The 16456-nt window shown below is 33.8% G+C and overlaps 1 protein-coding gene across 16 annotated transcripts in view; it reads right to left on the bottom strand.

Annotated features, from left to right (window-relative positions):
- Nucleotides 1-559: 559 nt before the first annotated feature.
- LOC141507078 (HMG box transcription factor BBX-like) overlaps nucleotides 560-16456 on the bottom strand; it is a 369819-nt gene continuing 353922 nt past the window's right edge. For all 16 annotated transcript variants that reach the window (XM_074214420.1, XM_074214422.1, XM_074214417.1 and 13 more), the window contains 3 exons: nucleotides 16108-16305; nucleotides 13782-13974; nucleotides 560-6441 (listed from right to left, as the gene is read on the bottom strand). In XM_074214420.1, coding sequence (XP_074070521.1) covers nucleotides 6354-6441; nucleotides 13782-13974; nucleotides 16108-16305 — 479 coding nt within the window. In that variant the 3' untranslated portion in view covers nucleotides 560-6353. The remainder of the gene's footprint in view (nucleotides 6442-13781; nucleotides 13975-16107; nucleotides 16306-16456) is intronic.

Genomic DNA, 16456 nt, shown 5'->3' with positions numbered 1-16456 from the left:
TAGATCTTGAGCTTGAAAGTTTCACAAACATTATATAAACCAACTTCTTTGTCCAAGCTCATGTAAGTAATAGAGGTCAGAAGCAGGATTTGAACCAAGGCTCTCTGACTGCTGAGTAAAGTATTTTCAGGAAATAAAACCTTTTGTTGAACTCTTTCCAGTAAGTCAAAGAACAGGTATTTCTTTTGAAAAAATTAAGAAGGAAACCTGTATCAGATTACTTGGGGAGAGGGGGAGAGGAAAGAGAAAGAGAAAAATGTGGAACTCAAAATCTTACCAAAAAAAGTTGAAATCTATTTTCATATGTAGTTGGAAAAATAAATTAATTATATTAAAATTGTGACAAATACTTAAAACCATTAATACAATAATTAAAATGGGGAAATTCATTTATACCATGAAAATGCCATTTAATTTTTTTTAGAAATAGAATGTGGATATTTTATGTCATTAAGGGTTTTTTTGCCTATTTTAAAAGGAAACATTTTTCAAAGCAATACTCTTCATCTGATAAGCATAAAGAAATCTATTTGAATTGTTTTCTTTAAAATATTTAAAATTTTTATTAAATATTTTATTCAGTTTCAAGATCACAGTTAAAGTAGTTTAGCATGTTATACACATGACTTAACATGTGCACCTTTTAGAAATATCAAATTAAGTATAAGATTTTGAAAAAATTATATAAATGGGTATATTGACGTTTACTACACACACATCTAAGAAAGCAATAATTCTGTTGTACCATTAATGGAAATCATTTATTACATGGTATGTTTACATCAAATCTAAAGAAAACCAAGCCAATTTCTGAAAGCAATAAAAAAAAAGCGATTCTGTCATGCTGAAACTGTCAACAGACTTAAGACCTGATGGTCAGATGAAGCTGTGCCTAGTTTGTGATGTCTAATTGATTCAAACCTATAATCAAGCTCAGAATCAGGTGTGTAGAATCTCAGGCTATTATTGTTGTTGTTGTTTCCTACATTTAAAGTTTTGAGACTAAGAGACTTGTTAAATGCTATTGAAATATAAATCTCACTGAGCTCTCTGGCCAACACGTAACAGTATACCCACAGTTAAGTAACTTCAAGAGCCAGTGTCCAGCACTAACATGAGTTTGTCAGTGGGGGTGTGGGATGGGAAAGTGTGTCACCCTTCTGTGGGCCATAAGGTAGGATTAGTGTGTTATTTTGTAAAATACATCAAGTTAAATAATTTAGTTTGGAGGTTATGAGGTAAGATTTGCATTTCAAGGGGCAAAGGTGATGATTTAGGTACTTGGTACAAGAAACATACTTTGGACCAAGAAGTCTTTGGAAGAATTTAACAAGGTTCATATGCCCATTATATAATGCAATTTGGGATTAAGATAAATTCTGACCACTGACTAGGGGGGAAAAAAAAGGAAAACATGAGTCAAAAAATTTACAATATGGATTTATCTTTCTGAAATCATTAGTTTCTAGAAAAACAAATATTATTAGACCAAAAGAGGAATCCTCATTTAGATTTGTAAAGGAAAAAAAATAGGAGGAAATGATGGAAGAGATGATGAAAGAGAGAGAAGAACAAAAAAAAAATTACTTCTCTCGCAACCAAATTTGATTCATTCGCTTGCAGCTTCTTTGTCCTGAAATGTCTTGAAATATGTAGAAGATAACGTCTCCCATGCAAAGGGCAAGCAGGTTGACTTGATATACAGTGTAACAACATTAACAGTGACTTTAAGACTAAAGCATAGCAGTCCATTCAATAATCTACTGCACACATCTGAAAACAGATGAACTGGCTAACTGCTTCTTTTCAATGAAGTAGAGTGTTAGTCAGTCTAACTCAGGATATTAAAAATATCTAAAGCCCAAACCAAAACAAATAAAATGATTCTTTGGGAATGTTTGTATCAAGAAAAAGCAACTCCTTAGGAACACTGGCTTTCAAAGGGTGCCCGGCAATCTCTCTCAGAGCAAATTAACAGCTCAATTTTTAGATTTCTTCAAGCAACCACCAAGAATACTTCGTAGGTCAAATGAAGCAGCAATAACTACAATGCTACCACTGCCCATTTTAGCAATACACCGTCCTCTCTGTAGGAGATGGTTACTGGAATTTTAAACACTGCAGGTGTGAATGTGGCACTAAGGGAAAAATCATCGATGCTGTCTGTGGTTTTGGGAACAGATAAGAAGTAATGAAACTATCCTTTAAAGCAGAGGTAGCCTATCAAAATTGGCCTTAGAATGACCACTTCATATAGAGAGAGTGCAATCCAATATTAACCCACACTGGTGTCATATAAACCCTGCCTTCCCTGTGCAAGGTTTATATTAACCCACACTGGTGTCATATAAACCCTGCCTTCCCTGTGCAAGGCAGAGAATGAACCTCACATCTTTTCCCTCATTTTCCCCAAAATAAAATGGTAGTCCTCTTTCTTAGCACATAGACCTGCCTCAAGCCCACATATTTCATCATTTTACATATTTAAGATGCATACAGTAGTTGAATTGGCAAGCAAATGCTTCACATTAAGACTAAACTTGTAACAGATGCACTTCTGTTCTAACCTTTCCCCATAAACAAACATGGTATTCTTCATTTAGTTTCCTGCTTGCACTTGTTTCTGGTGCAGTTTATAACTCTTTCGAGATTTTTCATGAGTACAAATTTTCTATTTAGCGGGCCAAAGATTGCAAAGTGCAAAGTAAGTTTACACTACTCAAGGTGGGTACTGTTTTCCTGAATAAGGGGAAAAAAAGAGGTGATCAAAAAAGTTTGCTTTCTGATCACATCAGACATACACTTTTTTCATATACTTCTTTTTGTTAGAAATATGGCATTTCTTGTCAATTTTAAGAGTATAAATTGGAAGTATGAATTGATGACCCGGAACTTTGTAACTAATTGAATTACTTTAGCACAGCTTTGGGACATGGTATTGGTTGACAAATTTATGCAGTCTTATTAAATAATGATACTCCATTTCTGAAGTTATAGCACATTCATGAGAATAAAGACTGTCACAGGATTACAACAGCATGATTTAACCTTAAGAAGGTTTTTAATGAATTAACAGTTTTGGTCTCAAATCTGGAAAATAACCTAATTTAGGGATAGGAACCTGTATCTCAGAATGTTTCTATGCAACATTTTTTTTTTCTTTTTCTCAACTTCATATACAGTACTCAAAAAATTAAAACTTAAAAGATGCCTTACAGTAATTTTTCACGCAGCTTCTTATAGATGTAGCCTCAGCTACTATAATACACTTTACATACCTCAAAATTACATTGGAAATACCCAGAATAACTAAATAAATAAAAGCCAAAGAAAACTGGAACAGTACTGCGTCTCCCTTTGAGACGAAATCCCCCATATCCAGCATCACAGAGAAGGGCTAGGACAATTTTTTTCAAAAGATTTATATACAGGTTTGAATCCAGAAATTAAGGTTAAATGCATAAATATTGATAATTTCAACTTAATTCAGAATGGTTTCAGAAAGATATGATACAACATATTTAGAATAAAAACAAAGCAGAAGAGCATCATATTTTGGTTTGCTTGAGATATACATAAGGTGCAACATTTTTTTTCTCAAAGAGACTTGTGGGACAGTGTTTGCTGGCAGACTAAAGTACACACCATAGCAATATGACTTTACAAAAAAAAAGAAAGAATGCTATTAAAGAAACTGGAAGAAAAGAAAACATTAAATGTTGGTCTGAAATATTTGTGCTAACAAACTGTGTTACCTGAAAAATATCAACACCCCTCTGTAGCAGATTCAGGGCATGAGCAGTTCTAGCTATCGCAATCAAGACTTCACTCAGAGAAACAACAAGGCAAGGGCCTAGAGAACTCTAAAGCTTTATAGGATTTCTGCTGCTCTCAGTGTCTAACTGCTTAAAAATTAAGCATTTCTACAAAAAAAGGTTTTTATAAGTCTCTGAAAACAGTCATATCCAGTAAGTTCTCCCCACCCACCCTGCCCCACCTAAGGGAAAAGCCACTGAGGTTTAGGAAAAAGCAGATCAAGTAAGATATTAATTCACATAGAAAAAAGTAATCCTTTTGTTTTGTTTCTTTTTGTTTTTGTTTTTTTAAAAAAGGTCCCAATAATATACAGCAATCTCTTAAGGAACACTAGTGAAATGTAATTGGAGGAAGATTGGAAGAGGCTCTGGCAAAAATAGATCTATTCTAACATGTTCTATAGAATAACAAGTTAGTACCATTGTCAAGGTGCATGGTCCGCACCATACAATTTTTTGGGTTTTTAGCTAATTTCTAAATTACTGCTAGCAAGTGGTCCAAAAACTCCAACAGCCACCATACTGGGACCCAGCAATTTTCAAACATTCACTTTTTAAAAATTAGAAAACATTAATAAAACAGGTTCGTAGTAAAAAGGTACAATTGTGGGGACTCTTTACTAGGTTTAGTGCTACCTGATTGGGGTTAAGCTTTCATCTTGGATTAACCTTTATTCTATTCCTTTTTCCTTCAAATCTACAAAGTGTGTATTTTTGAGGATATTGTTCCAAATGTCTTTCATTTTCATTGTTCTTTACCAATTATTTTTTTTAAAAGATCTCCATTTTTTTCATTCCTGTGTGGTAGGTTATACATATTTTCCAGCACCGAAACTGAAGTCATATATACAACCATGAAAAGCTAAACCTAGTCTGTATTAAGAGTTACTTTTTTTTTTGTAGTATGGCTATTACATCAAATTACAATTACAAAAAAAATGATCATTATCAATTCAGTCAAGTATAAATAAGAAGGCCTGATAAAACCATGTAAACTCTCATCATTTAGAGACCTAATTCAAGACTTCAAACTCGACCTTATACTATCAAAATTCAGCCAGTATGAAGACCAATAAAAATTATTGCTGGAGTCCAATAATTAAAATTTGGTATTTTTCTTTCTTTCTTTTTGTGTGTGCTGTGATGTAAAGGTAGGGAAATACTTTGTGCTCTGGAACAAATACCCTGTAGAATTTGTAGCCTCAGACTAATTTTGATTTATCACTTTGCATCTGTTGCTAGGAAACAAGTCACTGTGAAAGTCAGGTGGTTAAGTCAATATGTTGAATGTTCTAAGCCAGCTGATCCACTTGGCACTGGCCTATCTATGGTTTAATGTTGAAAAGCAACAAAACACAAGAAGAAATGGGAACTGGCAGGTGGATCTAGATTTGATAGCCTCACTCAGGTCAAGCATACTTCTCATCATCATCATTTACCCACATACCTCTTAACCAACACAAACTCTAAATGGCTCTAAAAAAACCTGCAGTGCCAATTTAGGCTGTTGCATAGCAATCGCAACCCAGTCCAGTGTGTCTGTGAGAGATATAAAAGGTATGTGTCTCAGAGTCCACATGAATTCAATGTCTTCAATGTTTTCAGAATAGTGAAGTAATTCTAAGGTCACTTCTGAACAATTTTTCTGTCCTTTTTTTTTTTGTTTGTTTCATTTTGTTTGTATCAATGTTCCACTGGTTACATAGACCCCTGTGTAAAAAATAAAAGAATCCTCAAGGCATGATACCATCAGTAATCTGCAGGACTCTTCCTCTATCTGGGTAAATATATACCACTACTTACCCTATACAAACTCTCCTTGACCATTCAAGCCTAAGAAAAGACTTAGCCTTTTAAATAGTCAGACATTTTTTTTCTTTTGCCAACAAACTACCACTCTGGTGGCAAATATAAAAGTGCAGAATATATGGACCACATGGCTGAGCATACACCGCTAACAATGGTACGTCTGCCCATGCTGTTTGGGGATCTCTGGAACAGGTTTTTTAATTTATTCTACAATATAAATGTAGGCATAACCTATTATATAAACCATCTTAGAACTTAAATCTTCATGTACAAAAATGACTAAGAATATCTAATAATAACTAGTGCAGTGCGTCAGTTTGTTTTTTGTTTTTTGTTTTTTTTTTTAAAGAATAACTAGATATTATACGAAACTAGTTTCACACTCTCTGGTTGGTAAAAGAGACGCTGAATGAGCTACAGTAAAGGCAGCCACTTCCAAGTAACCACCAATTTACCATTAAAAGCCTTCAATAGAAAGCAAAGCTCCAGGATCATTCTCATTCTGTTCATTATCCAACAAATAACATCCCCCTCAAAGATTCTGGGTTCCAATAGGACGACCTGGCCCAAGTTGCTAACTTCTGGCTTCAAGTGAATTCTGGGCCATGCAGGGCACCAATCACATGTTTGCAATCTATATTTTCCATCCTATGGACTGACTAGCTTCCCTTGGTAAAGACAAGGCTAGGATATTAGGTAAAGCACAATGTTTTACAATAAAGGGGAGCTTCACTGGTCAGCGCAGGAAATAAGTACAGGAGCCTGTGGCATTTCTTTTGGCTGTCCTTCGTGGGCAAGGGGAGCTGTTCGTTGACTTCTGTAAAAAAAAAAGCAACAAGAAAAAGAAGTGAATCATCTCTTAGAACCCTTCATTCTCCAAGACCCTATGATTCAGGGACAGTTCTTAGAGACTAGCACAAATAACAAAGGCTTTTCAGTATCTTGCTGAACAGCTGATACTATTTTGGTGTCAATTATGTTGCTTAGTTAAAACTGTTGTCATTTTAAATTGTCTCTCACTTTCCAAGGATTTAAAAACTCTTTATTTTCTCACCTCATCTGTCCTTACCCTGATTTTTCATGAGATGGAATTTGACCCCAACTTATTTTCCCCATTTCAACGATGGAGAATCTTAGACGTCAAAGTGTCACCTAAAGTAAGAATTGGCCAAATAAACTTGGCCTCTTGGCTTCTAATCAAGAGATGTAGGTACTGGTCTATATGAATTCTCTTGAGTCCTAAATCTTCAGGTCTAAAACTTTCTATTCTTCAGTACCAATTTTGGTTGTACAGAGCAATCCAAACCCACTTGAGTGTGTCCATGAATGATGTAAAATGCCTATACATATATGTATTTATATAAGGTTACACATAAAAGGTAGTGTCTTGACTTAGGATCTATCAAAGAAATGGCATACAGAAAAAAATTATTATGCAATGATGATTTTCAAAGTGGAGGATGTTTTAAATTAGTGTTAGAAAAATTAGGTTTGAATCACAACTGAGGTTTATTAGCTATGTACTTGGGTGGTGATTTTAACCCTCTGGGCCTCAGTTTCCTTGTTTATAAAATGAAATAGATTAGAAAATTCCTTCTACTCTAAGGGTCCTTCTACTCTAAATCTTAAATCAAAGACAATTTTAAAAGTCCATTAAAAAGTTATATAAACTTGAAAGAGAAAAAAAGGAGGTGAATATTGACATTATTTTCTATTATGAGTAATCATTGCCAATTATTCTATTTGAGCTACAATTAGCAACCAGTCCACAGGATCTATGAGAGCCCTGGTCAAGAATGGTTAAAAATTTCTTGGAATTTTTATTCATTTAGATGGAAATTGACATCGTGTATAGCTCATTTTCCATTTATCATTTGAATAATCAACAAAGAGGGGGAAAAGAAAATCCTCTCACTGAAAGGCTGACTAAAGAAATCATCAAAATGACAATTCCTATTGAGTTTTCCATTCACAAATGAAATTTGGTACTTCCAGGATGTTTATAAAAAGCACATAGAGAAAGGACTTTGCCTGCCTCTCTGTGCTGAATAACATACGAATCTTGGTCTGAATCAGGTTAAATGAGATAGTACTCATGTCTTTAATTGGCTTAACCTTTCATATCCATCATGTTTACATCAAATGGACTGTAGCTGCTGTCCAAAGGATGAAGCAAGCTAAGGCATATAACAATACACATGTTTTATTATTATGTTTTTACTAGTTCCTTTTGATGTACTGTATAAAATGGATACATGCTACATATAACAAAGTTTAAGGTCTCCTGAACTCGGGTGAAGTTCACTGAACCAGTTTAAGATTTAAACACACAGTCTATAAAAAAGGTGTAAGAACAAAAATTCTGGCTTAGACTGTTTAATAAAGTGTACATGTGTTTTAAGGGCAACCTGCTACATCTGTTCAACTACCTGTTATGAAAAAAAATAATTCTAATGGAAAAGGGAAACCAAGATGACTTTTACTTATTTCTAATGTAGTGTTCTAAACAAATTCATTCTCCATGACATGACAAAGAGGAAATGAGGAAAATAACATGAATATACACATTGAAGAGGAAAATGAAGTAAAAAGGAAAGGAATGAATTTCCTTTTTTTTTCTTCAATGAAGGAAAAATAAAAGAAAGGGGAGAAAATGACCAATTGTGGAAGAGGTTATTGCTAAAAAGGCTGGTTAGTTTCTAAATCGAGATGAACGTGCCTTATTTGCATTGAGTTCAGGGTTAAGCAGGAAAGTGAAAAGAGGACAAAAAAACAAAGGGGGGAAAAAGACAACCAAGGCTCTTTTTGACTTCTTACAAATTAATTTATCCTTATTTATCTTTTCCATGTGTAGAGTTACTTTTCTATGTTAGATTCCTACAGCTATCCTAAGCATCATGAGGGCTAGGGTTTATTAGTTTTTTTCCCCTTAACTTTGCATAGTGATTAACCAATGTTATGTATACTACTATTAATGAATCATAATGAATCATAATCAAAGTTCATTAAGAGAGTAATATTCAGAATTCTCATTCCACAAAATACTATTAAACCAATAATCAAAGGATCAGTGGCAGAACTATTTTCCAAAGAAATGAAGGTGATTAAATATTTCACAGTTTGAATTGTCTAAAGTAAGTCACAAATCCTATGATGCTGATGATGAACTTAAGGAACATAATCTAGGAAAAATTAGATCTTTACTAGTGCTATTTTCCCTTTCCTCTTCCTGAGTGAATTCTATCTATCTTTCAAATTCCATCTAAGGTACTGCTTCTTTTTTTGAAGTCATCCCTGTACCTAGTTTAGTAAGTCTAAACCTAACCTTCTTCTGAATATAGTATTACTGAGTTTTAAATTTTTAATTTCATCAGGGACTTAAAAAAAATCTTGTTCTGTTATTGCTCATAATGAGTCAATTATAAAAATGTATATATTATACATATAAAACTAACATGAATATTTACCATTCATTTGCCCACTAATCAGTTATCTTTTTTTTTGCATATTTGTTTTTGCCTCCCCAAGTGGACTGTAAATTTCTTTACAGGCAGAAATCCTGTGCTTGTATAATCTAGTGAATCTATAATTGCATTGATTCACATTCCTTTACTACAAAGTGAAACCCATCATTTCATTGAGACTTTTACCATAAAGGGATTATATGATGTGCTGAAGGCTTTCCTTGAGTTTTCTCAACGTTATGAGAATACCAATTCTCCCTCCTTTACTCGATGCATTTTTAACCATCTTATTTTTGGCTTGTATATTTCTTCAATAGATCCTTTACTCTGTTTTCCTTTTATAATTCTTTGCTTATGTGTTGCAGTCAGCATTCCATTACTTTACATTCTCCCTTGTCTACTGGGTGATACCTAATTTCAATTCCTCTCTAATATTACTGTTCCATGACTCACAATCATAAAATATCATTGGGAGAAAACTGGCATTATATAAAGATGGGCTTTTCCTATCTTTATTTTGTTCAGTGTCATTTAGAGACTATAATATTAAGAGTCCAAATGTTGAGTCTTCATGATTATTAAAGAATTCACTGTAAAAATCTTTTCAGATTTTCTTTATTCTTTAACTCCTTGTGTCTTCCTTTCTATTTCATCCTTAAACAACCCTAGGATGACTTTGCCTAGAAGTTATAGCTTAGCATAGTATCTGGAACGTTATACATGGGTACTTAATATTGAGTGATTGTTTTGATCTCTGAGCCTTTCAAATACTTTTCCAAAAAATTTCCCCCCTTATTTGCTGCTCACTGTTTTATGAGATACCCCTACTCACAAGCTAAAATTATTTCAAACTTCCCTGGCATTTAAAGTCCTTCACAATCTGGTGTCAGACTAACTTTCCAGGTTGATTATACATTACTGCCCCTCACATTCTTTGTTTTCTAGCAAAATGACCTCATTGATATTCTTCCATCTCTGTCTTTGCACAGGTTGTTATCTGCTATGGCTAGAATCCTTTTTCTCCTTACTTGTATCTTAGATTTCTTATGGCTCTATTCAAGGACTTTTCTTTTGAGAAAAGTTGGTGCCTTCCTCCTCTGAGGATCACCTTTTATTTGTTTTGTATTATTTCCAGTATTTGTGACTTGGTACATAGCAGGCACTCAATAAATGACTGACCAGTCGACCATTCTTCTCTGTGCTTTTGGAAATAAGTATTTATTATAAACTAATTTTATCCTTGGATGTCACATTTCTCCACTTGGCAAATAAATATTTACTGACTCAGGTAGTTCTTTTGGGCTACTAACTGGGATAACTGAATTGTAGTGGTAAATTACAATTTCCTCTTCTGGAGGAAATCATTCTATTTGGTGTTGCTGTCCCTTCAATTACCTATTACCAATTTTCAGTATTAATAACTTGCTTTAATAGGTCAGACTGAAATAGATTTAACTATCTTTTTAAAAATTTTTATTCTTTCTTATAACTTTGCATTCATTTGATCTTTGTGTCTGTGCACAGATATTTGACTAATGAACTAACCCATACCAACAATAAGTCATTTTTTTCCCCCTGCAAAATATAATCAATCTCATTTTTTTGGTGTGCTTTATTCACTGTGTCCAATGCCTTTGGATTCTTTTCTTTTTTTTTTTAAGAAAGATTTTATTTATTTTGAGCTTTACAATCCCCCCCCCATTCTTGCTTCCCTCCCCCCACCCCCCACAGAAGGCATTCTGTTAATCTTTACATTGGTTACATGATATACATTGACCTCAGTTGAATGTGATGACAGAGAAATCATACTTTGGAATTTTTTCTTAAAGAGAACACTCATGATATGTAAGAAAGAGACTTACGGGTAGTCTAAACAGGTGTATGTTTTTTAAATTTCTTATTGTTGTACAGTATTTTTCATTGTTCTCATCTATACTCACTTTTGCATTTAAGTCATTGAGTTTCTAAGGATAAAAATGATTTAGTAAATCTGATCTCCCTTTTCATCTTCTGGAACAGATGTTGCCATATAAGCTCTTATGATTTCCTTGGTGGTTATTTTGCAAATCTCTACCATGATCCTGCAGTATGAAATGACCAAATCACCTATGAAATGATATTCCTTGTTGTCTTTGAACTCACAGTAAAACTATTTCTGCCAATTCCTTTATTTCCATGTCCAGTGAGCTATCCTTCTATTTAGCTGTGACTTACTTTTGCCTTCTGATTTCATTTATGGTAAGAATTTAAGATATATGTAATTCAGTATTTCAGTAGACTATCCACTAATTCATCACTGGTTAAATATCTCACATAGTACTTAATAGCTAAGTTAATGTTTATAGATAGTCTAAAAACCATGTGATTCTTTAATGGCAAATGTGGGAGGGGGGATTCTGTCACTTTCATTGCAGAAGGGGACTGCAAAGGCATTTTTTTTAGTGGGTTATCATAGCCAAAGAATTTATCACCATGTTTCTAGTCTAATGACCAGCATCTCTGTACTTAAAGAGGTAAGGTTGCTTTTCAGAACCCAGATCCATTCTGCTCATGGGACCATACTAAGAGCCCTCCTCTTCCATGTCCCAATGATACCTCCAAGTAGAACTTATTTCATATGTCCCATTTTCTAAAAGTTCTTTTTTAGGCTCTTGAGTGCTAAGTATACTGGTGATTGAACAATAGCTAAAAAAACTTTGTCTTTTCCTTCTCTAGATCATTTTACAGAAGAGGAAACTGAAGAAAACAGGGTGAAGTAACTTGCCCAGGGTCACACAGTTAGTAAGTATCTGAGGCCAGATTTGAACTCGTGAAGATGAATCTTCTTGACTCCAAGCCCTGGTGTTCTATCCACTGCACCACCTCACTTTCCCTACATGGTACTGTATAATTTGAAGAAATTCAAAATAATCTGATTTTGCAATTTGAAGACCTGGATTCAAGTCCCTGTTCTGCCTACAACTTTCGTTATGACCTCAGACAAGTCATCTTACTTTTCTGGAACCCAATTTCTGTATTTATAAAAAAGGCCAGTTAGAGGCTACATAATCCTGAGGATCTATTCCAACTTTAAATTCTATGAGCCATTTATGACATAAGCATAGATACAACAATATGCTCATTGAGAAAAAGGGAAAGAAAGCCTATTTTCTGGTTTTAATTTTAGTTTGTCCTAAATGCTGAAGATATCAGATGGAAGGAACCTTAACCTGCTTTTAAGGGGAAAAAATGAGAAAAAAGTAATTTAGAAAAGAAAGTAAAAATGTCTATTCACTTTACAAAAGAATTCACCAGGGGTAGCTGGGTGGTATAGTGGATAGAGTAACAGGAGTCAGGAGGACCTGAATTCAAATCTGACCTCAGACACTTAAAACTTACTTAGCCTTAGCAAATACTTAGCAAAAATCTTTAAAAATAAATAAATAAGATTTCACCCTTGGATTTCTTAAGATGTTATAAATATCTAAATAGTCCTTGGCAGAAAAAAAAAGGTTCCTCACCCCTCTAGAAGGTTTTTTGTAAATGTTGTTTGTTGCTGAATGAATCCTTCACTTCATTTAATATTCACAATAACAAAAATGAAGAAACTGAAGTGATGAATAACTAAATTACTGCATGTGGTAAAATTAGTGGCACAACATGAAATAAAATAGGAGTTCCCCGATTCTTGGGTCTGTGCTTTTTTTTCCCCCAGACTACTTTCTCTCTCTCCTTATAATTTATTTTGCAGTTTGAGGCTCATTTGAAGAACAAAAAAATAATAGTAACACTATTAATAATATATTTATGTGTCATGTGTTTTTATAATAATATATGTAATACATAAAATAATGTATTCATATGCAAGCTAACTAGGAATGTGGAAAAACAAGCATACTAATACTAATTTATTATGTATAATAAATTACATATAATATATAGGTATAAAATAACATGGAAACAATATATGTCACCATATTATGTTAACACGTTATAAGAAACATAAGGTGGCATACATCTAACATATCATATTATATATTAAATATTTCTATAATATATAACATTGGATATTGGATAATTGTTTGGATATAACTTGTTTATAATATGATATGACACATAATAATTATGTATTAAATATAATAAAACAGCACATACTAATATATTAACTGTATATAATGGACAACCAGTTGAGAAGAAGGGAAAAAAAAGCCTCTGTTCTGGTTTTAATTTCAATTTGACTTGAATACTGAATATATCAGATGGCAGAAGCCTAAATTATACTTGTATTTTATTTAATATAGAATGACATGTAACATACATAGTATATTATGCATAATATTTTGTTACATTAAAATAGATCTATATATTTTCATGATATATAATAGACATTAATATAATATGTACTGCTATAATATATAAAATATAATCTATTATAATATAATCATATATAATGTTTTTATATATAACATACTAATAATAGGATACTTGTTTGGCTAACTCCCTCTTCCATATGTTTTTCCATGTAACTAATTAGCTTGTATGGGCATAATATACTAAATACAGCATAAATTTAAAAAAAAAATGAACCTCAGACCACAGAAGAGAACTTGTCTAGACTTGAAGGCTGCTTTCTTTGAATCCATTCTGCCAAAAAAAAAAAAAAGGGTGTGGGTATATGAGACTTTTGGTGAAGGAGGCTTCCCACCTGGCTCACCTGTGCACATTCTCCATTGCTGCTACCTCAGCCAGGGCAGCCAGACTGAAGAAGGCAGACACAGCTGGCATGTCTGGTGTGATACTACGAATCTCCTCTGCTTCGATGTTTTGTGAGCATTCCTCATTGCAATCTGTATCTGTAGCTGATGCTTTAGGGAGACTACCCTGCAGTTGTTCCTTGGGTTTGTCATCTATAATAAAAGAAAATTTTATCAAAAGAGGATTTTTTTCCTATAAGCTTGTAGACAAAAGGCAGAGAAGATTCCATGGTCCTTATTGTTTAAAAAGGTAACATTCCTTCCCATTTCCCCTTGATATATACTGGGAATATAATGGCTTATACAGATTCTCTTCTTCCAAGCAACAAGGCTCCTTTATTAAACCCCATTATTCCCATGGGCAGCATTATTCTCAGAAGCCAAGTTGAAAAGATTTTAATCAGAAGCCAAGTTGAAAAGCGTTTAAGAGATTGATCCAAGGACACAGAATGGGTCACGACTGGATTAGAGGAGGGGAAGTCTGAGTTAAAATACAGCTTAAGGAAACTTCTATAGAGGGGTACTTAAGATACCCAGAGAATACAAATGAATATGATGAAATCCATATATTAAGTCTGCAGTGGTTACAAATCATCATATCCTTCCGGAACTGCTTCTAATGAATTAAATTGATCATTGTATTTATTAATTCCAATACTCTAAGTTCTTTCTCCTTCTTATGAAACTTATGCTTCTTTTGCCTATTGGCATCATTTCTGAGTAAAGGTGAAGGGTTTCAGGTTAGGCAGAGCCTAGAAGACCAGATATAACATACCTACTAAGAGCTGTTCCCCTCTTTGCAGAGCTGTGGGGGCACTTGAAGAAGGGATTATCACCCACATTATTAGGCATGGCTGATGTGCTAGTTTCATGAACTGCTTTGTTGCATTTTAAAGTTTTGGTAAAAGAAATAATTTGATGGGGAAGGAGGAGACACAAATTTCAAAGTAAGAGTGATGTAATGTCAAAAAATCAATAGAAACAAGATGAAAAAGTTCTGGTTGGAATGCAACTCAAATGGAAAATGAGTAATTTCTTCATTCTATATTTTCTTTGTAAAAGAAGTAATTTTAATACAATTTTAAAGGTAATTTTAAATAAAAGAGAAAATAGTAATGGCTTTAAAGTATCTAGTATTAGAACATAAAAATTCTATGCTGCCTTGCTGCATTAAAAATGGAAGCATCATTTAAAGACTTTCAGTTTTTTTTTTAAAGTAAATCTTTACCATAACCTGCAATATGAAAAATTTTAAATGAAAGAAAACCTAGTACAATACATGTATAATATGTAAGAAAAAGTCACTGAAATTCCTCATTTTGCTGTCCTTCAGGTGATAGTACTGATTTAAAACTAATTTAATAAACTCTTTGCTTCTCTTAATCTTTAATTTTATTCAAATGGAGGTACATTTATCCTACTTAATTCATAAGAAGCTAATTTAAACATCTTGACTCCTAAAAAAAACCCTATTTGATCATTCTGTTAGGTGCTGAAAAATCACAAAACTACAGTTGCAATGGTTAATGTTAGGCAGATGGGAATCATGATGACCCAGAATACATAATACAATGATCACTGAGTTTCAGGTGTCTTTTTTTATACTCAAGGAGTCTACCATTTCTGAAACTGCTATAGCTAAAGGTCTAGAATGTGGATAAATAAAGAGCATCTGGGCCAGGGTGGGATCAACTCACCTGGAGGATTCCTGGAAAGGGATAGACTTTGGATGAAAGTAAGAAGGAAAAATCATGCCTGGACCCAACCTGGCTCTAAAAACTGGAAAATCTGGAATACATGGTGGGCCAAGGGATAGACCAAATGTTTAAGTGCTTTTTAATTTTAACATATGAAGAAATCAAATGAACCAGCTTGACTTTGTGGAACCTGGGTATGAGAGTATAGCACTAAATAATCCCATAACTCTCAGAGAACCCAGGTAGATTTTCTTGAGAAAGAGTTGCTCCTGTAATCCATAGAATAACAAATACATTTAGAGATTTTGACTATAATCAGTTCCCAAAGAACTCTATAAAAACAAAATTAGCTCTTAGATTTATAGTAGTCTTATGCAATCTGTTTAAGCAGATTGATATAGAATAAATCCTATTTCCAAATACACAATGCAGATTCGTTTTTAAAACTTCAATCTAGAACTTATTTAAGGGTACCTCCCTCAAGGACCCTATTAAATCTGGTTCATTTGATGTCTCCTGTTAGCTTCCATTCTCTGATGAAGGGCAACCCCATAATCCCCTTTAGCCTTATAAATCTCATTCTCCTTACCCAAAGTGCCTCCTGCTGGTGACACCCGGCCATCTGCTGTCCTGACAAGATGTGTGATCTTCGTTTTCCTTGCTTTCCTTTTTTGGCTGCCAACCAAAGGCTCTTGCGTTGTTGTTGGCTCTGGAGTGTTTGGAACCGATGGGGCATCTTTAGTCTTGCGGAGAGGCTCAGTGGTGTTTTTGTCTTCTGAAAGTATGGCTGAAATAAATCAATGATCAGGAGTTACAAATTAAAATGGGGGGTACAAACATGGCAGTCTACAGAAACCTATTCCTATTCTGGCCTATTTGGCCAAAGTTAATATATACAGGTTTACAGAACATCATTAGAGTGGAGGCCAGGGACTAGG

This window comes from Macrotis lagotis, chromosome 1, assembly GCF_037893015.1.
Source record: "Macrotis lagotis isolate mMagLag1 chromosome 1, bilby.v1.9.chrom.fasta, whole genome shotgun sequence".
In the NCBI taxonomy this organism is placed as follows: Eukaryota; Metazoa; Chordata; class Mammalia; order Peramelemorphia; family Peramelidae; genus Macrotis; species Macrotis lagotis.
The sequence above is the reverse complement of the archived record's forward strand: the minus strand, read 5'-3'. Positions and strand labels throughout refer to the sequence as shown.